Source organism: Polypterus senegalus, chromosome 12 (genome assembly GCF_016835505.1).
Source record: "Polypterus senegalus isolate Bchr_013 chromosome 12, ASM1683550v1, whole genome shotgun sequence".
Taxonomy (NCBI): domain Eukaryota; kingdom Metazoa; phylum Chordata; class Cladistia; order Polypteriformes; family Polypteridae; genus Polypterus; species Polypterus senegalus.
Window position 1 is genome coordinate 105,926,686 of NC_053165.1, and position 17,987 is coordinate 105,944,672.

At 35.8% G+C, this 17,987-nt stretch overlaps 2 protein-coding genes across 3 annotated transcripts in view; one reads left to right on the plus strand and one right to left on the minus strand.

The window, feature by feature from the left end:
- Window positions 1–691: 691 nt before the first annotated feature.
- Window positions 692–17,102, minus strand: dedd1 (death effector domain-containing 1). Its single transcript, XM_039773134.1, has 5 exons — window positions 16,000–17,102; window positions 14,685–14,804; window positions 14,082–14,228; window positions 3,673–4,064; window positions 692–2,057 (listed from the first exon to the last, which is right to left on the minus strand). The coding sequence occupies exons 1-4, from the start codon at window positions 16,478–16,480 to the stop codon at window positions 3,697–3,699; spliced, it is 1,116 nt and encodes a 371-aa protein (XP_039629068.1). The 5' UTR covers window positions 16,481–17,102; the 3' UTR covers window positions 692–2,057; window positions 3,673–3,696.
- A 182-nt stretch (window positions 17,103–17,284) lies between these two features.
- Window positions 17,285–17,987, plus strand: part of rabac1 (Rab acceptor 1 (prenylated)) — a 48,626-nt gene continuing 47,923 nt past the window's right edge. The window contains exon 1 of one of the 2 annotated variants that reach the window (XM_039773137.1): window positions 17,285–17,363. The gene's annotated coding sequence lies outside the window, so the exon portion shown is untranslated. The remainder of the gene's footprint in view (window positions 17,364–17,987) is intronic. The other variant, XM_039773139.1, reaches the window with a different exon arrangement.

Sequence of the window (17,987 nt, forward strand, 5' to 3'; positions counted from 1 at the left end):
TTCAAAAGAATTCGAACTGTTCTATGCGAACACAACGTTGACATAATGAATTGTTGCTTGGTATCTCGTATTCTGCCTACACCCTGGTAGCTCCAAGTCCATTAGCCAGAGCGTTCATTTACCGTATTACGTTTTGATGTCCAGTTTGGGCCTTGCGATCCGGGCAAATTCAAACTTCAGGGTCACAAATCTTTACTTCGTTACGTTCATATTTGGCGACAGATGGATAAGCATGCAATATTGAGTGGTCTCCAATGCGTAGCAACCAAGCACCCCAAGTTTTAGAACATGGAATCTCTCTTATACTCTGATCTGTATTGGGAAACTCCATTCATTTCAAAGTGTGAACTGATGACAGTTGCTCCAACAAAGAAAAATGTTAGTAGCGTCTAATGATAAGAAAATAATTAAATGGAAAGTACGTTCAAACCCATCGTCCAAATCCCTGACAAACATGGAAACCACTGTTAGTAAAAGTTTTAAATGGAAGTCAAAAACGTAACACAAGAGTGGTTTTCAAAATCAAAATGAAAGCTGCCGCGTTCAGGTTGGCATGTAATGCAGTGGTACAATAAAACCAACAAGCTTCTTTCACTTCTTTTAATGCGTTCTATGAAATGGAGGGAATGATATAAAACTGTTAAGATTTTGACGACTACATAGTTTACAATGCAGAAAAATGCAGACTTGGTTTATTTAATGAATATAGTTTTTATTTTTCATACAAATATATTAAGCCATAATAGTCAAAACAAATTTATCAGAAATGATCTGTACAGAAAACGCTATCATCCAACTTAATAGAAACGCTACTTCAATTTACATTAGGAAAACAAAAAAAAACTGCTCTTCTTAAAACCAGGATATACATATTTTTTCAGTCCTACACCGTTTACACGTCAGACTGAACAAAACAAGAATTTTTTTTTTCTCTCCAATTCTGGAATTAATCTAATCAGAGAAACGCTACAATGAATCAATTCATCTCTGTGGATTAATTTTTTGAGGTCTGGGAACAATCTCCACATGTTCCAACTGCTGCCATACTAAACATATCACATCTAGGTAGGGCACAGTCTTGGCCAATTCAAAAGGTACTTAAGCCAAGCAGGTGACGTGGGAGGTAGAAACCAAACACAGCCTATACAGACAGGATTAAGGGTTTCCACCAAGGGTAATTTGTCATATTCTTTACCCTGCTTGGTTGTGAGGCACAAAATTCAAGTAAGTCAATTCATGTTTCAAAACTATTGGCAGCCTTTAAATACTTGATGTTCAGCAGTACACCTGGCTTCACAGATGCCCATCTACTAAAACTTGATCTACAATTCACTTGCAATGACACAAACTTAATTCCCTTTTAAGTTAAAATCCCAGGTTTCTCATAGACCAATCCACTGCATGTCAACACAGGAACCGATTGGTAGAAGTTTAGAGAACTGAGATGCCTTAGATGTTGCAAAGTTAAACCGAGGTATAGGTCACTTGCCATCCCCATCTGTTCTTACAGATCACGGCAAGTGACTTCTCTAGTTCCTTTTTAAGCAACACAGGGTTACTTCATGGAAGGCCCTGAGAATTACAGCACCACTATTATAAAAAGGTAACATTTTGCAAGTCTGAACAACTTATTCCATCTGCCTTCCATAATAAATGGACCAGGCTCAGTCATTGCTTCCCCTCCTCTCCCAAATCATCGAACACTTAACAGATCAACAAGACTGCAACATGCAACCTTATTAATCATATTACCTTCGTGACAGAGAAACGTTGCACCTTGACAGTACTACAAGGTGAAACCAAGATAGAAAAAAAAAAAAAAACCTGTCCGCACCCCTCTAAAGACTTTACCAGATTTTGAACAGGATGTTTGTGGGAATAACCTGTGTACACCAAAATGAACCAGTACTCTTTAAGATAAATCTTCAAAAGTCAAGGTTAATGGCAGCCACAGGGGAGGGGAAAATGAACAGTAATTCCACAAGGTCCTTATTTTGATAGTTGCAATCAATTGCACTTCCTTCCCTTCAAATCATCTTGAAATTAAAGGTGCAAGCCTGAAATCAGGAAAAAAAAATATTAATTTTCAATTAAATATTAAAAAGTTGGGTTTATGTTAAACATCCGATTAATCATCTGCATTTATAACTTTTGAATTTCTACCAGATATTTTACTTAGAAATTAGTATTTTATATCATATTCAGATAAAATAAGCAGAGATATGGTGAACATGCTAATATAAGGAAAACAGTTGGTCATTTCAAAAGCACAGCAGCTTTAAATACCATATAAACAGATAAGACAAACATAAAATCTTAATACATTTGCTTTACACTGTCCACCTCAGGCAAAAACTATGGTACTTGTGTAGAGCTGGAGTTTTCTAGTTTCAGCATCTAAGTCTGGTTGATTTTCTCTCACATCCCACAAGATACTGTATTTTGGCAAGGCCGACTGGTAATTACAAAATAACCCTGTGTGAGTGGGCCTTATGGTAGACGGCTGCCCTGGCAGGGCTAGTTCTGCCTTGCACCTACTGTTGGGAAAGACTGGCACATCCACAACCCTTAAAAGAAGCAAGTGAGCTATCATTCGCCATACACAAACACATCTAAGAAACATTTTCTTAACCATTCCAATCACAAACATATCCAGTGGTTTAGCAGTTACTTAATCTGCAGCTGGAAAACGTGAACATGTACCTAGCATTAGCACTGTGATGCAGGAGTTTGGAGAATGCTCTGTGATGGTGACTATAAAGACAAAAAGCATCTACCTATAATAGTGAAGCCTACAAAGTCATAAAAACAAAAAATGTAACACTTAGACCTGCATGGCCTTTTCTACTATTTAAAATGAATATCAGTTTCCATCCATAAAACCTCAGGTTTACATACTGGCCAAATAACTACTCTGCAAATTATTCCTTGTACAGATATATCCAGCTGCAGAAATTAAAAGAATAAAGATTTAAAAAATACACATCAACAAAATTTGAGAAAAGTCTACAGTAAATATCCATCTATTCATGCATTTTTCTGAATCCATTTTCTAACATCAAGGTCATGTTAAGCTAAAGCTTATTGGTAAATTCAGACAGAAGGCAAGAATTAATCTGGGGCAGAATACCACTCTACCGTAGGAGGACTAGGATTGTCAAGTGTATCTGAGAGAAAACACCATATTTCTTTAATGTGTGCCTGAACAAAGTGTCTGTGTAAACCAGTACAATCATAATACAAATACAAATTTGATTCATCCAATATACAAAACCTTCGGAATGCAAGAGGAAATCCGGAATAGTAAGACAACTGACAGAACTTGCAGACTTTGGATTGACAACAGTGACAACAGAGTGGGGCTGGGATCTACTCCCAGTCTTGTAGGGCCATGACTCAACAGCATCAATTTACTGGGACTAAAAAATTAAAAAAAAAAAATCAAATGTCACAATGGACTTAACTATCACAAAATGTAGCAGAACAATTATATTTTCTACTGTATTGTTTTACAGAAGCTCAACACTGTGAAATATCTATCAAGAACAAAAAAACAAAATAATGCCCATGCCATTCAGAGTACTAGTTAACCGAACAGAAACAAAATCTTCACTTTAGGTAGATAAAACACATTCTACAATCAAAAGCAATTACTATGCAACATTCACATACTCTGCCCTCTTGTGGAAACCTGAGTCACTGCAGAGGATGGTTTTCTAAAAGCAGGCGTCGACCCTCTTCGTAATCATCCTCGTCAACGTTGACCAATAACCGAATTGCTTCCTGTCCTACTGCTTGTTTTAAAGAGTCTGTAATGAAGACACCTTTCAAAGCTTCAAGTAGAGATCCATTAAGGTAATCATTCCAGAAGGCATCAAGGTAGGAGAGTTCTGAAAATTTGATGTCACAAATGATGGACCCCAGGTCACGGGACTTCAGGATAGTGTTGGATTGGTTGAAGAGCTCAAATTGGCGCTCCAGTGCATGTTGCTTATTAGAAACAACATTTCCATTGAGGATGCTGTCATGCTCACAATACTCTGCACGAACACGGAGCCTTATGTCTGTTTAAAATGAAAATGTGTAATACGGGACCCAAGATCCCAGGGAGGGGTGGGAGAAAAGAAAAAGAAAGGAGGAAATTAGTTAACATACACATATATACGTACATACATATAAGCACACTTTAATATTAAACATAAATCAATGCAAGTAAAGTTAAATACAGTATGAAATCACTGCTTTCCCAAAATGAAAAATGGGGAACATGTTTAATGCTTAAAATAATTTAAGGAATAGGCAGAAAAAAAATGTTTACAAAATTTTTCATTCATTGCCGGGGCTCACGATTATATGACTGAAAGAAATCCAAGCAGTGAGTTCATACATAAAGACCAGTATGACAACATAGCATTCTCTGAGCCCAGATTTGGCCATGTTAGCCTTTATAAAAGTTGAAGAAATATTCACTGCAAAATATATATAAAAAAAACTTACTATATATGAAGTACAACACATATTACTACTTAAGTATACAGAAAGCCATTGGTTGTGCTTGGCTAGTAAATTACAAAAAAGTACTGAATGAGCCCCAAAAACAGAGCCACAGACACTGATATAAAGTAGTCAGCAAGTTATGCGCTCTTTCAAAAAACAATTCACATCATTATCACAGGATGTGCAAAGCACCCAACATGGTCCAAGGCTCTAAATAAAAATCAACCCTTGTGGGCGTTTTAGAGTACTAAATTCAGCACTATGCATGTATGTATGCTGAAAAGTACTGGATATGAGATTTTAATTAGATACAGGAAGTGAAAGATTGTAATTTACACTCACACTATGTCGAGCTTTTCCTCATACTGTTTGTTCAGATTTTGTGGCTTGATGGTACATCTCCTGCGGAATCATTAACTTGTACAGCAGAGCAATAGTCATCTATTATCCCTTCCAATCCCCCCACCCTCCACCCAAACTTAATCGGAGGGTATATATATATATATATATATATATATATATATATATATATATATATATATATATATATATATATATATATATATAAAAAAAAGAAAAAAGTCAGTGCTCTCAGACTCCTGAATCTGTTCAAAGCAGGATTCTAAGACCCAACCAAAAATGCTCCATAGGTAGACATCTTTAAAAGTAGTTCACCGTTTTTAAAAATTACAGCAGCAACTATAGATAAAATATAGAATAAAATTAGCCACTATGAAAGGTTTTGACAAATACCTGGGATATATGTAGGGAGATGAAAATGCAATACCCAAGGAATGCACTTTCTTAAGCAATACTGGGTCAGTAACAGTGGCAGCAACAAGTAACAGTGGCAGCAACAAGTATGAGAAATATCTATCTATGTTACTGCAGTAAGAGCCATCTGAAGTCAAAATGTTTAGGAGCAGTTCAGAAGACAGTTACAATCTTATCTTGTAAACAGCAATAAAAATGTGGAAAATTAAAGGAAAATATTAAGGCCCAGACTGTTATATGGTTTGTTTAAAAAAATATATAAAGTAAGATTCTGACCAGTAAAAAGGATCACACATTTGGATTCCAACTGCTATAACGCTGAATCATAAATGTTGTTGCAAAAAGATGCAAGGCAGCTCCTCAGTAATGACATGTCCAAGGGCTGCAAGGAAGAACATAACAGAAAGCGGACCCAAAAGATCCACCCTAATGCTAACAGCAAAATGATAATTTGTATTTTAAAACTACAAGTTAAAATGTGAATAAATGTTGCCATATTTAAATCAACTTCCAGTCAATCAAAAATAAATATGAAGAACAAATATTTTATTGCTAAAAACAACTCTCTTGAAACAAACTTGTTGTGGATTTTTTTCCATGACTATGTAGGGTTCAAAAACAATTCTCCTCTAAAGAATATAATCAATCAAAAATCAGTAAAAATTATTTCATAGTAACTATTAATTATAGCTGTTGAACCTCTATGAAGTTCATGGATCCCTGTAAAGTCAACTGGTATAGAGAAAGCATCAAAGAGTGCATTTGACAACACAAACGATCACAACAATCAATCCACAACAAGGGGTTTCAGCTCCAGATCAATGAGCATTTCTACTAAATCTGTAAATATTAAACATGACACAAATCTTGTAGCTTGCATCTGAAATTTTAATGAGCGCATGAGAATACAACATCTCTAAAATCAAGTTTTTTATTTAATAAAAAAGTATGTGCATGATTAGCTTTACTCCAAGAGATTATACACCACATTTACTTCTGTCCTGGTGCCAATCCCCCACACCCCCCATGTCTGCTGGTTTTCACTGTAATTAAGTTCTTAAATCACAGAATGTCACATTTTCAGAATTAAAAGTTTAAACAGAGTTTGTAAATTAGCTATAGACCTTTGTGGGTGGAGTATGGGGGTTGTAACACAAGTACAACTTTTGAAATCTAAACATAGGCTCCCTAAAATTGTATTCTGAATGAAAACAGGTCAAAAAAGTAAGTAAATAACTGCATTTCTCACTTTGTAAAAAAAAAACAAACTAGTTTGTCAATAATTTGTACCAAGTCACTGTTAATTCAGCTCTGCCAGAAAAATGAGGTTCTTCTAAAATCACTGGCAAAACTAGTCTTGTGAATGAAATGTATTTACTTTTAACAGACGTCATAGAAAGCATTAAATAATTTTCTCACTTCTTAATATGACATTTTTTCTCAAATGTCAGAAGACTCAAATAAAGCTTTGAAGGTGTTAAAAACTGATCTCTATACAAAATAAGTAGCAGAAACAATTACATTCTTCCAATTATTTTTATAATGATTACAAAATATCTTTAGCCTAAAGGTATAATACAAATAAACACTGCATCTATTAATGTATTATAACAACCAACCATATAGAGCACTAGCAGTGTATGAAATGTGCCTACAGTCAAGTGAAGAACCAGGGTCAAAGACTAAGAAGACTGGTTCAAATGTATACTCCAACTTTATCTTCTTATTAAAAGTATGTACTTCTGAAAGTTGCCAAGTAAGTTTAATGGAAATTGAAGCTTTTTTTTAAACTGGTAACTGTTTACAATATACTAGTGTGTAATTCTGCAATTTTATTTTCAGGCTTAGGAACGTTTATGTAAATTTGAAAGCCTTGGCATCAAAAGGATGGGCCTTCTCTATGCTGATTATTTCAATCATGGAACACAAATGCAACACTACAGACAATTTAATTTTAAATTTGTACAAACATGGCACTGATGTCCAACAGAAAAAAAGTTTTTATTTTTAGTTAAAGCAGTAGTGGACATTGTGGTAACAAACCATTAAAGGATAACTTTGGTATTTCTCCAGTCAAAGTTATCTCTTCACAATCATATATATTAGTTGGCCACAAGAAACTGCACTCTAAAGTGAAGCATATGTTAGAAGCATGTTATGCATTAAAAAAAAAAAAAAAAACAAAACACTACCATCATGCTCTTGCATTATTATGGATGCTGGGGTCCCATTACAAAGAAAAGATATAAAACTTACCAAATGTTAAGAGTTCTGATCCACATAGAGATCGCAAACATTTTGCAAAACAACGGTCTTATTTCAAGACGACAACAAATGCAAATCATTCTTCTAAAGAGAATGGCCGTGTGCTTCACATCGTCATCTACCCCATTATTTGTCCTCTGCAGCAACCCTTTAACACCAGGGATTTGGAATAACTTCAAAGTTATTGCCATTTTTTACTAACATTATTAAATTGTAATGCCCAGATGTGAATTGCTGGGTTTTTTAAGAAACAGACAATAACTGAAAAAGTCACACTTATGACCGCTTCCATTTTGAAAATATACTGCCTGCTACCCTAGACCGATAATGCACAGTATGTTAGTGACAGAGAATATTAAGCGGGTGAGTAGCTTGTAATCAAGTGACAAGAACTAAATAAATGTTACATGTAAACATGCATCCATCCTCCTAACTCACTTGTCCAGGGCAAGTTTGCAGGTCAGCTGTAGCCTATCCCAGAAAGCATCAGATGCAATGCAGGCACAACTGCTGTCCATTCCAAGGGGAACGAACAGACACACGTGCTTGGGCCACTTTAGCAAAACCAATTCACAGAAGTTTAATCAGGCTCAAGTTCAGCACATATGTTTTTAACATAGGCAGAGTGGTACCACAGAGCTGTCATTCCTGCCTCAGAGCACCAGGTTCGATATAGAGGCTGCATGCTTTTTCTATGCATTTAAAGATTCACTGATATCGGTGTCAGTGAATTTACACACTCAAAACATTATCCTCAGCTCTTTTATTACCAGCAAAAAAGGCAATTGGTTTGTGATGCTTCGATATGCTATAAAGTACACTTTATTATTTTATTTTTGTCCATGTGAAATACACACCATAGTAAAGGTCACTTGGCTCAAAAAACTCCAAGGCTTTAATTAAAAAGGCAGTGGAATCAATGCAGTTCAGGTTTATTGTTATGTGTGCAAAGTATAATTAAACACTTATGCGTGGATTTAACTAAACTGTCACTTCTTGTACATGTTGTTTCATGGGTTTTGTAAAATAACACAGAATGCCAAGGGCTGGGGGTGGCTCTGTTTGGTGTTGTAAAATAAATCCATCCCGACAGCCAGTCCGCAAACAAATGAGAAAGAAACATAACATGCCTTAACAGGGAAGGCACATTTTCTTTCAAACGTGGCACATTTTCTCAAATCAAAACCTTTGCTACTTATATTGATTAGCAGATGCATTTTTACATTTTAAGAGATATATATATATATAGTACCCATTGCAGAACACAATAATGGACTTTTTTTTTTTTAAATAATAATAAAATATGCTCCACTTTAGAATGCAATTTTATGTTGCAAATAAATACATTGTAAAGAAACAACTTTAAGTATACCAAACTTAAAAGACTTTAAAAAGTGAATGAAAACCAGAAAACTAGGGGGATAAACCATGGACAGGACTGAATTAAAAGGTTTTACCTAGTTTCCAAAAAAAAAAAAAACAAAAAAAAAAACCTGTGTTTTAGATTTAAACATTTTACAAAGGCGTAACAATGAAACAGACCAGAAATAGTATTTCTTCACATCACTAAATGCAGAATTACACTCGGGAAAGTAGAAGGCTAATTTGAGTAGTTTGAGAAGTTTCATAAATAGAACTTGCAAACTAAGGGGCAGAACTTGGGGCATAATAAAACCCTGATACAATAAACTCAAAGTAATTAAAGAGATGTATTACAATCTTCAACTATATTTAACCCAGAAGTAACCAAGGAAAGAAATGCAGTTCATGTAGATAGAAATTCCTAAGAATTTCTTTGGAAGACCAAGCATTGAGGTTACAACAGTGAGATGCAACAACGCACATTATTCAAAACAATAACCCCCAGTAAGCTGAAGTAGTGTGTTCACCGCACATTATTCAAAACAATAACCTCCAATAAACTGAAGTAGTTTGTGTCATTTGTATGTATCAGGTATAAACCAAGGAATTTTTACAAGGCAAATTACACTGTGAAGAAAACTCTAAAGACACCATTCACAGAATGCAACCTTTTTTTTTTAACTGAAGTTCTAAATCAATTTAGAAAAAAAAAAACAAAAAAAAAACCAGGTAAGAACTAAAATATGGAAGCATTATTTTGTTTTAGAAAGAATTCCACATCAGCTATGGAATACAAAGGCCACAAAATAAGCCTACAGCAACAGTTGCTGCATTACAGAACATGAACGCTGGGCCACATGACATCACATCCAATGACTGTATACCTAGAAAAGCCTAGGCAGCTGCCAAAGGTAGTCAGTCATGCTTTGGCTGGAATCTACATTTTCATGAAATTATAACAGTTTTATAATTACATCTTTTAGGTTGAACATTTTTCTTCCAGGATGAATCTGGTACAAAAACAGCCAACTGGTTATCTTCACTGATTTGTCAAAAGGTCAGTTCTCCAAGAGGTCTTCCAACATTTTTATTAATCCAGTGTTGCATTAACCTGACAGAGACTGCTGAATGCCTTGCATGCTCTTATCAGTAAGGGTAGCTTTTTCACTCTTACTGATCAACAGAGCATCTTAGTGAGCAATACACTCTTTAGTAACTATCATTTCCCCAAATCATTTTCTTTTTAAAATATTGTTTCACTGAGGAGCTGAACTTGATCAGATGGGGGGAAATGGAAAATGCACGTGTTAAATGTAAACCTGAGCAGCACAGCCAACAGCGGGGAAAGAAAACTGGTGTCTTTTTTCCTAAATGAACGTGTTTTCTCACTGAGTAGACGCAATCTTTCTCTTTGTGCTGGTCTTTTAAACTGCAAACAGCAAGGAAAAAAACAAGGTTGGGTTTATAGCACAGATGAAAAAATAACATTGAAATCATGAAAGCTAACTGCTTTAACTATTCAGAATAAAAGGTATCTATCTACAAGCTTGCTTGAAGAATTAACCAAAAAATGCAACAAGACATTTAGCAACTCTGACAGACTTCTGAAGGATGCATGCAAACTATAAACTGGAGACGTTGACATCTCCCTGCAAAAGAAAAAAAAAAGCACTCAAGTTTATTTAAAAAAAAAAAAAAAAATTCCTGGGCATTTCCGTTTAAGAACACTAGCGGTGGAGGATTGTTTTAGCCAGTAAAAATAAGAATTAATTTCTAAAGGGGAATATTAGATGATATGAATTATTTTCTTGGACAGAATATAAATGAAACCAGTTCATCTCTTGTTGCTCAATATTTAAGTCTAACATAGCATGTTTAAATCATTATCTGTCACTGCCAAATAGTTAAATTAAAAAAGGCACGGGAAACAAATTATCCAGTACCACATGGTGTTCTTAAAACAATTCACTGTGAACTTCAAAAATAAGAGTTATAGTAACTGGTTTTAACCAAGGAAGAAATGTACATATATTTTTAAAGGAGATGTACATGCATCCATTGTACTGTAGTCAGCTCAAGAAGCAGGGTAATTGAAACCACTGTGAGCTTTCATACAGCTGCTTCTACTCATCCTAAAAAAGCTCAAAATCTTGTGCATTACAGCATCATAGCATTAAAGTTACATTATTTATTCACATGTCTGTATACATATTATAAAAAAAGGAGGTGGCCTGAGCAGTATTAATTATCAGGTAGGGGGATCCAGGCAGTCCAAATATAACTATGGAATATAGAATTGTAGAGCAAGTAGTCCTTTTGCCTTGCCTATATTCCCTCCTTCGATAAGGTCACAAGAAATTGTTTAGGTTAAAACCACAAAAAAACAAAAAATCCAAATGTTTTCAACTAAAGTTTTGAGAGATAATGTGTGTAACTTCAGTGAATTCTCTCAAGTCCACAGTTTCAAAAGCCAGATCTGCTAAAAACCCATGAATGATATAATCAACTGCATAGGCTTTAAAATAAGCAGAAGTAGCAAGGCCTGGAGGAGTAGTGGAAAATAATGTGAGGAACATTCTGAAGCACAGGTCAAAAAAACGCACCAAACGACTCAAAAGATAGCAATCTGTTCCAGCTACAAATAAATGTTATGCATCCACTGTAAAGGTTGTTTTATTGAGGTGCTTTCACAGGATTTAGAATGTAAGATTACCTTGGTGAATGCTTGTATCAGAGCACATACTTTATTGTTGAGCGCCACTTTGAGTCTGTTTTAGAGATTGTCTCTCTGACCATCAATTTTTCATTGCACACCTGCTGGAATTAAACGTGGGATCAAACAAAAATTGCATCGGAAGAACATTTCAGGCAACATCTTATTTCCCCATCCCCCTCCCCCATTTCCCTGATCATTTAAACAGCCAAACTTGGGCATTTAGAAAAAATACCTTTCCATCTGAAAGTGAAAAGAAATGTGGCACAACTGGCCCTAAATAATTTTACCACATCATTCACTACTTTGAATCAGTGCATATACCTTCTGGAGTGGCATATGGAACAAATCTTATTTCTACAACAATGAGCTTTGGAAATGTAAAGATTACGCTTAAAGTGTTAAAAAATGACACTCATAACTGTGTGATCCTAAACAGGATTACCAGTAACCAACTTTAAAGTATAAGCTACTTCAAAAATAAGTGGCTAATCACACTTCTAAACAAAGAGATTTGGAAAGAATGGCCCAATCTCTCATGCCACTCATAAGCCAGAATGTCAACTATGACAGACAGGTGAACACTATTCAAGTGCTTAAAGGTAAGACATGAAATTTTATTTTTAAGGGGGTGGGAATGTGATTAATTAGAGCCCACAAGAATTTTAATAATACAATATTGATTGTTTTCATTAAGACATTATTAAGAAAACTAATGTTTCATCTGGAAACTACTGAGTACATGATGAGCAAGCAGACAGGAAGTAAAACACTTATTGGATTTTGACTTCCCCATGTTTAAGCAAACGGTTATAAGCTTGAACAGAGATGCAGTTTGTTAGTTCCTTACGTGCTGATCCATGAGAGAGAACCTACCAGAAAAAGCTGGGTAGCAGCAGAGGTAGTTTGCGTGAATGGTAATTGTGAATGAACGAGAGCATTACTGACAGACACTCGCTCTTCTCTAGAATCACTGCCTGCGAACTGTTGAGAAGGCAAAAAATTGTTCTTTATGTAGCAGGCAACAATGCTAATGGAGAAACACAAAAGTACAAATACAATATTTTGAGGGAAAAAAAAAAACCAACAACATGGGAGGGAAAAAAAAATCAAGATATTCTATAAATTTAATGAAGGTTTTCACAAAACAAGAGTCACACACTGGTTTTTTCGAGGATGCATGGTTAAAGCTTTATGTGTGATTTTCTTCTTTTTTTTAAATCAATGTACTGTATTTAATAAGAATCAAACAGGGACTGTATGTTGAAGTAGGAGACAAACTGACTGAAATGGCCACTACTTACAAACTTTGAAAACAGATTAAATTAACACAAGAGCATTCACAGTAAACCTCTACAGGAAAAAAGCACATCAAATGCCCTTTTCTCCTTTAAACGTCCAAATGAGGCAGTAACTTCTAACTGTAAAAGCTAACTTATTTTTTGTAATTCAGTCACAGAACACAAGAATGTGGCTTATTTTAATAAATAAATGATGTGTCCCAGTGGTGTACAATAATGTAGGACATGACAAGTTAGGTCTTTTTTAGTCAATAGAAAGTACTTTCTATCCAATGTGCCACTGTGCAAAATAAAGAAGTAAAAATTCCACTGAATGCTGCCCAGCTGAACAAGTTTCATGCAGTGTAGCAGTGAACAGCAAATAATTTTGAACACAGGTGGTAATTTGATATGTAAATATTTTATACTTTTGCTCACAAAGGACATATGGGCAGATAACTTGGCCTGCTCTTCAAGCAAACTGCTGAAGCTTAGTCAGACAAGCAAGCAGTAACTGATGTGTGTACCAAGCTTTGGGTTTCCATGTAGGCATGTGTACCACATGTTAAATTCCTCAGAAACCAGTATGTTTGTCTCATTTCCAGGGAGTGAAACAGAAAAGCAGTAAAGGAAATGAAATAACAGATTTTCAGATACCTGATATAAAAACATTGTCTTTAGACAGATGACAGCAGCTTTAAAGCATATCTATCAATCTATTTAGTTACTGATATCTAATCTTCCCTTTATATCCAAGTGAGAAAAAAGAAAAAAGGGGTATCATTGGACTCTAACACACCTATTTCTAGCAAATCTACAAGCGACTATTACAGTATCTTGTACATTGTCTTGAATCAGCCTTCACATGTCAAAGACATTATACTCTGATATTAGCTTTAAAAAATTCTTAATTCTGGAGTTAAAAAGGAAAAGCCAGCAATTTTCACTAGCAATCTGAGCAAAAATAATCAGACTAGTACAAATACATTTATGGTGTCAGTCACTGCTGTTCAAGGGGCTTGAGAGATAAGAGATAACAGCTAAAAACAATCCTGAGCCTTTTCTCTGAAATACTAAAACTACTTTAAAGCCAATGCAGAAGGATTTGCCTCGTTAGTGTCACACCATAGTCTACCAACAATAACCAAGTTAAAGAAAGCGGGAGAAAAAGAAAGGCTAAAGTTTCATACCACATGTCACTCTATCCTGGACAGGTGAAGACTGCAGCAAGCTCGATTCGCCTCCTCTTGCTCTAGGTTTATGGAGTTTACCACTTCGACGCTTCTTACCACGCCGAGGTGTGTGACTGGTGGAATGTGACAAATTCGGATCCACACCTATGGACACAATTTAATACATTTACTCTAAATTAGGGTAACCACTGCTTTTTCACATAAATAAAATATTCGGAGCAGAATTCTCATGCCTTTCCATTGTCTGTGGGAAGCTTCCAATTTCTCCCCATGTCAATGGGAAACTCCTGCAGGTACTGTACTATGCTTTTTTCTTCCATATCCCTAAAGTCAGGTGTGGGGGATTAACTGGCAATTCCAAATTAGTCCAGGGACTTTCAATGCCCCCTACCAAGTCTTACTGGAATAAGTCTGATGTCCCCAGAGATCTTTAATTGGATTAATAGAGTTTAATAATGTTATTTCATTCTCTACCTTAGTTGTCAAACAAAAATCACACATTTCTCAGTAAACAGGAGACCTAGAATAAAACCCAAAATGTCCATGGAATAATATTGAATCAACAGAATTAAATAATAGCATGAAAATAAATTCACTGACCTGCTCTCCACTGGCCTTCTCCACTTATAGGCTCTTTGGGGCTTTTATCATGCTTCACTTCAATTCCTTCCTCCTTTGAGTTAGAAGTGGGCATTTCATAACTATATCGCTCAGGAGACACTGAAAGTAAAACATTCACACAATTAACTTTTTAATGCAATTCTTTACACCTTAAATGAATGGGTATAACAAAAATAAACAAGCTATCATGTCCCAAAACTGTATAAAATTATAATTACTACATGAAAAAAGAGTGATGTAATAGCCGTGTTGGAAGGGGGTCTGATCAGGGCACCTCTCAAGTACTATCTTACTCTAAACCAGTTTAGTGACTCAATTCAACCTAAGATGCACATCTCTGTGGTATGGAAAGGAACTTGATTCAAAACAGTCTGTTCTGAACATACACAGATACTTGCATACAAATGATTATTGTGCCAACTGCTGTGGTAAAGAGCTCACTAAGTCAATGCTATAAAATACAACACACCTTTATTTTAAATATTATAACAAGAATTCAACAAATTTTTGTTAACATCCATTGTAACCAACTACACAAACAACTCCATGAATGGTATCTGGAAAGAAGGGAATGTTTAATATTTTGGTGGTGGAGAGATGAAGTCTACTATGAAATCTATTTGGAATAAATAAGTTGTGTCACGTTTGACAATAAAGGACACAAGTAACTACAGAGTTCAGTAAAACCAGACACAGTGGGCAGACTGTAGAGTTCAAGAAAATATGGCCAAGGGCGTGTATATTTCAAGTAAGAAAATTATATGCTGAAGGTAAAGAATGCATTTCATATTAGGGTTAACAAATATATAAAATACGGACAGAAACATGCTCCTGGTACTTGTCAACTTATGCATCTATAAAACATTTGGTTTTGATTTTGTTTCTGTCCAATTTCTACCAAATTCTACGTGGGCATGCTTCTGTCTATTCGGACTAATCACACACAGATAATTGACGCACACATCAAATATTTTCTAAGAGGGATCAAGTTTATCACATTGGATACAACACAACGCCTCTCAGATTATATTCAAGACGACTTCAAAACAAATACTTAAAGGCAATTATTACAGTGTTTGGAGGGGGGTCAAAATGTAACACATTACCAAGGAGATGACAGATTTAAAATGAGCCCGATATTAACATTCACAATAAATCTATAAGTTTCCAATTATTTTCTAAAGATAATACAACCCCCCAGCCCCGCGACCACGTACAGAAACAATCTTATTTAGCTGCCTCCTCCTCACGAGCCTATCTACATCAATCCAATTTCTTACCGTACCGCACATACCTGTCCTTCGTCTTTTTTGGGTGACGAAAGAGATCAAATCATGCCGAGTAAGGATGCGCAACAGCTGTAGTAGATGGTTGAAACTGGACTCATTACACAAGCCTCGCTTCTCAAGTTGCAGGAGCAATTCTACACCGTTCTTTGGTCGGAGTGCATTGAAAGTACACAAGAGTTGATTAGAATTGGTGGTTGTTGTGCGTTGGTACCGCTGCCAAGCTCGCAGGAGACTAGGCGAAGGTCCGTTATCTTCGGGGCCCAAATCATCTTCGGCGGCCCGGTCCACCACCCATGTTGTTGGGTCCAACGGGTGAGAAGCCGGATAAAGCTCTTCCAATAAAAACGATAAGGCCTCAACGTCATTGTCCGTCAGATGAGAGCCGATCACATCAAACATTTCGTGCAGAGACTGCATTCCATAGTAGGTTAAGCACTCGTTTTCCTCCCAAGAATGGGTGATCAGTGGTCTTCGCTGTCCCGACATGCTGCAACAGTCCTAAACTCTCAACAGCGCCGTGCAACGGTAAGATTCAGTGCAGTTTACGACCCTTTAAACAGTAACCACGGGTCAGTTAACATAAAATACCAACACCTTTATTGTGCGCTATCGCTGTAATCATACATAAATAAAAATACACGTGAAGAACTTAACACCGAACACAAGCTCGTTCAGTCCCTGCAAACGAATCAAGCTAACTGCAATTATGAAACAAAACAACCGTTTTTAATGTCGATTAAACACAAGTCGTTTTAACTTAATACAGTATGTCGTTTTCTAAACCAATCGCCCTAACGATTTTCCAGAAATAGCTGGTCGTTTGCAAAAAAGTCTAAAAATTCCGTAACAACACCCTTATAATTTTTTAACTATGACTGAAAGTAGGGTAATTGCTCGTTTCTCGAATGTTCCGAGCAGTGTATGAAAAAAATGTCGAGAAAATGACCCTCACACTAACAGTTTTCGTTCTGTTTACTCAATTTTATACTATATACATATCCGCTCTCTCCAATTCACCCAACTAACTTCATGTAGATAACACTACGGCTCAAAAACAACTCATAAATGTCCTCTCCTCTGCAATATGCCTAAAGTCTATCTGCAATACACCCACCACTGCCTTCTGCCTCTGACTTCACAGGTCTCGGATTATTTGCTTTTCTGGTAATTTCCAACAGCACGAGGGTTGTCATACACGTGACATGAAGACTGTTATGCAAGAAGAGTAAGCTGCACCAATCACAAAGGAGACTCCGCCCATGCGCAGCTGGGGCAAGGTTACGCTGCCGCCATATTAGTAAAGGAAAAGAGAAAAGAATCGAAATCTCAGTACTTAAAATGGTGGATGTGGTGCGTTGCTTTAGAGACGGTAATGCATAGTGTAATTTTATGCTTGACTATATATATAGCAACAAACACCGAGGAAGTAGCGATTTCAGTATATTTATCGGAAAGAAAGATTTTTTAAAATACGATACTGATATTTTAATTTTAACATAAAGTGTAGTATAATATGGTGCGCTTTTGATCGACACATTTTAAATCGGTAGAACTTCTCACTTTTCAGCTGCGACTAAATGTTCTGAATGCGCTTGGTCCATGGCCACGGTGGCTAGTTCTGGTGTTGTAATTCGCAGGAGTTTAATGTTATGCATTATCTACCCGTGTATGTGTCTGTAAAGTTCACACAAGATGTCCACATAAGGTTGGTTGGCTGGCGACTAAGACCCCAAAAAACTAAATTGTAAATTCGGAATATGGTTCCTAAATTTAATGGATTTGATGTAAACGCTTTTGTGTGTGTGTGTGTGTGTGTGTGTATATATATATATATATATATATATATATATATATATATATATATATATATATATAATATATTTTAGTTGTATTACATATTTAGTTCACAAGGAAAAATAAAGTAAAATACATTTCGAGTAAAGGGCTGTTTCTTGTATGTTTGTACATTGTATATTTGTTTAGATTGTAAACG

Excerpts from the sequence above, each read along its gene's own strand:
- dedd1 (XM_039773134.1), bottom strand. The coding sequence starts at position 16,480 with ATGTCGGGACAGCGAAGACCACTGATCACCCATTCTTGGGAGGAAAAC. Across the intron at positions 14,229-14,684 it reads AGAAGGCCAGTGGAGAGCAG|GTGTGGATCCGAATTTGTCA; the intron begins GTCAGTGAATTT and ends TTGTGTCCATAG. Across the intron at positions 4,065-14,081 it reads CCAGGATAGAGTGACATGTG|ACATAAGGCTCCGTGTTCGT; the intron begins GTATGAAACTTT and ends CATTTTAAACAG.